The sequence below is a fragment of the Lytechinus variegatus genome, chromosome 7 (genome assembly GCF_018143015.1).
Source record: "Lytechinus variegatus isolate NC3 chromosome 7, Lvar_3.0, whole genome shotgun sequence".
Taxonomy (NCBI): Eukaryota; Metazoa; Echinodermata; class Echinoidea; order Temnopleuroida; family Toxopneustidae; genus Lytechinus; species Lytechinus variegatus.
This window is the reverse complement of record NC_054746.1, coordinates 14,088,924-14,091,504: the sequence shown is the minus strand read 5'-3', so window position 1 is coordinate 14,091,504 and position 2,581 is coordinate 14,088,924. Positions and strand designations below refer to the sequence as shown.

Below are 2,581 nucleotides of genomic sequence, written 5' to 3'. Positions count from 1 at the left end.
TTGTAATATCCTGCATAACTTTATAACCAACTTTATGAAACACCTTCCCAGGTTATTAAGATATTTGTACATATAGATTATACTCATTTTTGCATTTTGCGAAACAGTAAGTATCGTCTGTTCAGAGCCAAACATCCTTCTTCAGCAATGTTTTAGCATTTCTTGTACATGTCCTATTTGTTTCCTAAAATATTGATTTGGATATATTGCAAAAAAAAACTTGTACAGTATCTTTTGTGTATTTTATTATGAAGAAAAAAGATTAAAAAACAAGGCAGGTGACCAAACAATATAGACGAGTTTTTGGTTGTTTAATATCAACTATATTGTTATTTATGAATGATTGTTGTGAACTGTGGTAAGATAAATGTGTGAATGAATGCAAAATAAAAAGAGGCTGCTGTAAGTAATAATAATAATAATAATGGTGGCTACTTATATAGCGCACAGGTCCACTTTTCGGTGCTCATGGCGCTTTAAAAAGGCACTGCTATTATTATTACCCCGGCTAAGCTAGGCAACCGATTAAGGCGCACACAGCTTTTTGAGGAACTACTTCCTGCCGGTACCCATTTACATCACCTGGGTCGAGTGCAGCACACAGTGGATGAATTTCTTGCTGAAGGAAATTACGCCGTGGCTGGGATTTGAACCCACGACCCTCTGTTTCAAAGTCCGGAGACTAATCCACTGGGCCACAACGCTCCAGTAAAATAAAAGTAAAATAGTGAATAAAGATATGATTTGACAAGTTATTTATATGGTCATTAAAGAGGCAAGTACAATATGTCAAAATGGAGACCTTTATATTAAGGAAGAGAAAAGACTAAAGATATGTCATGTACATGCATGCTCAATTAAATAATCTTTTGATAGTTAAAAACAACTTCAACAAGTTTGACAGGAAATGGAATGAAATTTTAGAATTTAGAACCTACATTCTTGAAGTAAACTGAAGACTTGATAGAGAAATTTAGGAATTATTGATATATAGTTATTGACTATAAATAGACTAATTAGCTTGATATCAGTGATTAGTGAGTTCAAACCACACAACACTTAACCATGTATGGGCCTGCAGTTGTTACTTAAATTTCCTGTTAAACATTAAGGTATATGTGCTCAATTTTCTCATTTCTTGAATATTCGACTTTGATCCCTTAGGACTATGATGATGATTTAGTATACAATGTTGAAGGTTTAGTGTTTAGTCTGGAAATATATATATTTTTAATGAAGATAAGGTGAAATTCAAGGGGTTCATTTCATAAAAGTTACATCCACTGTAACTTTGTCATTATGGAGACTGCCATGGTAACATAGCTCAGCCAATCACAATTAAGGATTCCGTGGTAGTTGCAATAATGGCCAGGTAACAGTAGTTTAAAGTATTTATGAATCGGTCCCAGGACTGTGTGGAGTGGTCTGTTTCACCTGAGCAAAATGTAACTCATCACACCATAATCCCTCTAAAAGCAATATCAAACTTGAACTAGCTGTGTTACATCTCACCCCTTCCCTTTGTTAATGATCAGATGAATCTTAAAAAAAAACATGAAAATTGTGATGGCAAGGTTTAAGTTACATTATTTTGCATCACTGATCTGCATGTTTGTATACTAGTAGGTCTATTCTGGTGTTTCTACGCTCGATGTTGTTTTCTGGTGCGACGGCGAACCCGGCGATGATCCGTTGTATGATGTTGCTGCTGTGGGAGCGTGGTCGAGTGGAGTCTTGTCCTCTTCGCTTCCTCCATCGTCACCTACTGCCCACATGATACACTTTAAAGGTAGCTTTATGAGTGAGAGTAATAAGTCGAGGATGTACTCAAGACAAGGCGCACAGCAGGGACAACAGATCTTCACTGCATGGGGAAAAAAGAAAAAAATCATGAGGAGAATGAGGAGAGGTGGAGAAAGAGAAGGAAGAGGGGGGGGGGAAGAAGAAGAAAAAGGAAGAGGAAGAAGAAGACGAAGAAGAAGAAAAAGAAGGAAATAAAAGGAGGAGGAGGAGGAGAAAAGAAGGAGGAAGAGGATGAGAATAAGAAGGAGGAGGAGAAGAAGAAAAAGAATGAGGAGGAGAAGAAATGTGAAGAAGAAGAAGAAGGGGAAAAGGAAGAAGAGGGAGAAGGGTAAGAAGAAAGAGTAAGAAGAAGAAAGGTGAAGAGGCAGGAGCAGGAGGTAAAATGTAGATAAATCGATGATCATTCGCAATACTGAATTGTCGGGAAGTGCATAATTATATCGTTCCTTTGTATAATTCATGATTATCTGGTTTATTCTCATTATTCCTGTAAATAAACCACTTTCTCTTTTCTCGCTCGATCGCTGCGCACACTCAAACATTCATTCAAGATATTTAGCCAATGATAATTTCAAGCCAGGTGCCTAACTCTTCTGAGTTTAAAAAAAAGATTTGCATGAATTAGTAGAAATGGACTTTATACTTACATGGGCAGCATAGGATGCCCAGTACAATTCCCAGAAGACTGAGTGCAAATAGCAGAGGTAGGCAAATGATCACAAGAATGACCTTCAAGATGACCTTGACACATACCACGAAACCCTCTCCACAGGACATT

The 2,581-nt window shown here is 37.2% G+C and overlaps 1 protein-coding gene across 1 annotated transcript; it reads right to left on the bottom strand.

The window, feature by feature from the left end:
- Positions 1-720: 720 nt before the first annotated feature.
- Positions 721-2,581, bottom strand: LOC121417967. Its single transcript, XM_041611675.1, has 2 exons — positions 2,451-2,581; positions 721-1,864 (listed from the first exon to the last, which is right to left on the bottom strand). Exons 1-2 carry the CDS (start codon positions 2,578-2,580, stop codon positions 1,629-1,631), a joined length of 366 nt encoding a protein of 121 aa, XP_041467609.1. The 5' UTR covers position 2,581; the 3' UTR covers positions 721-1,628.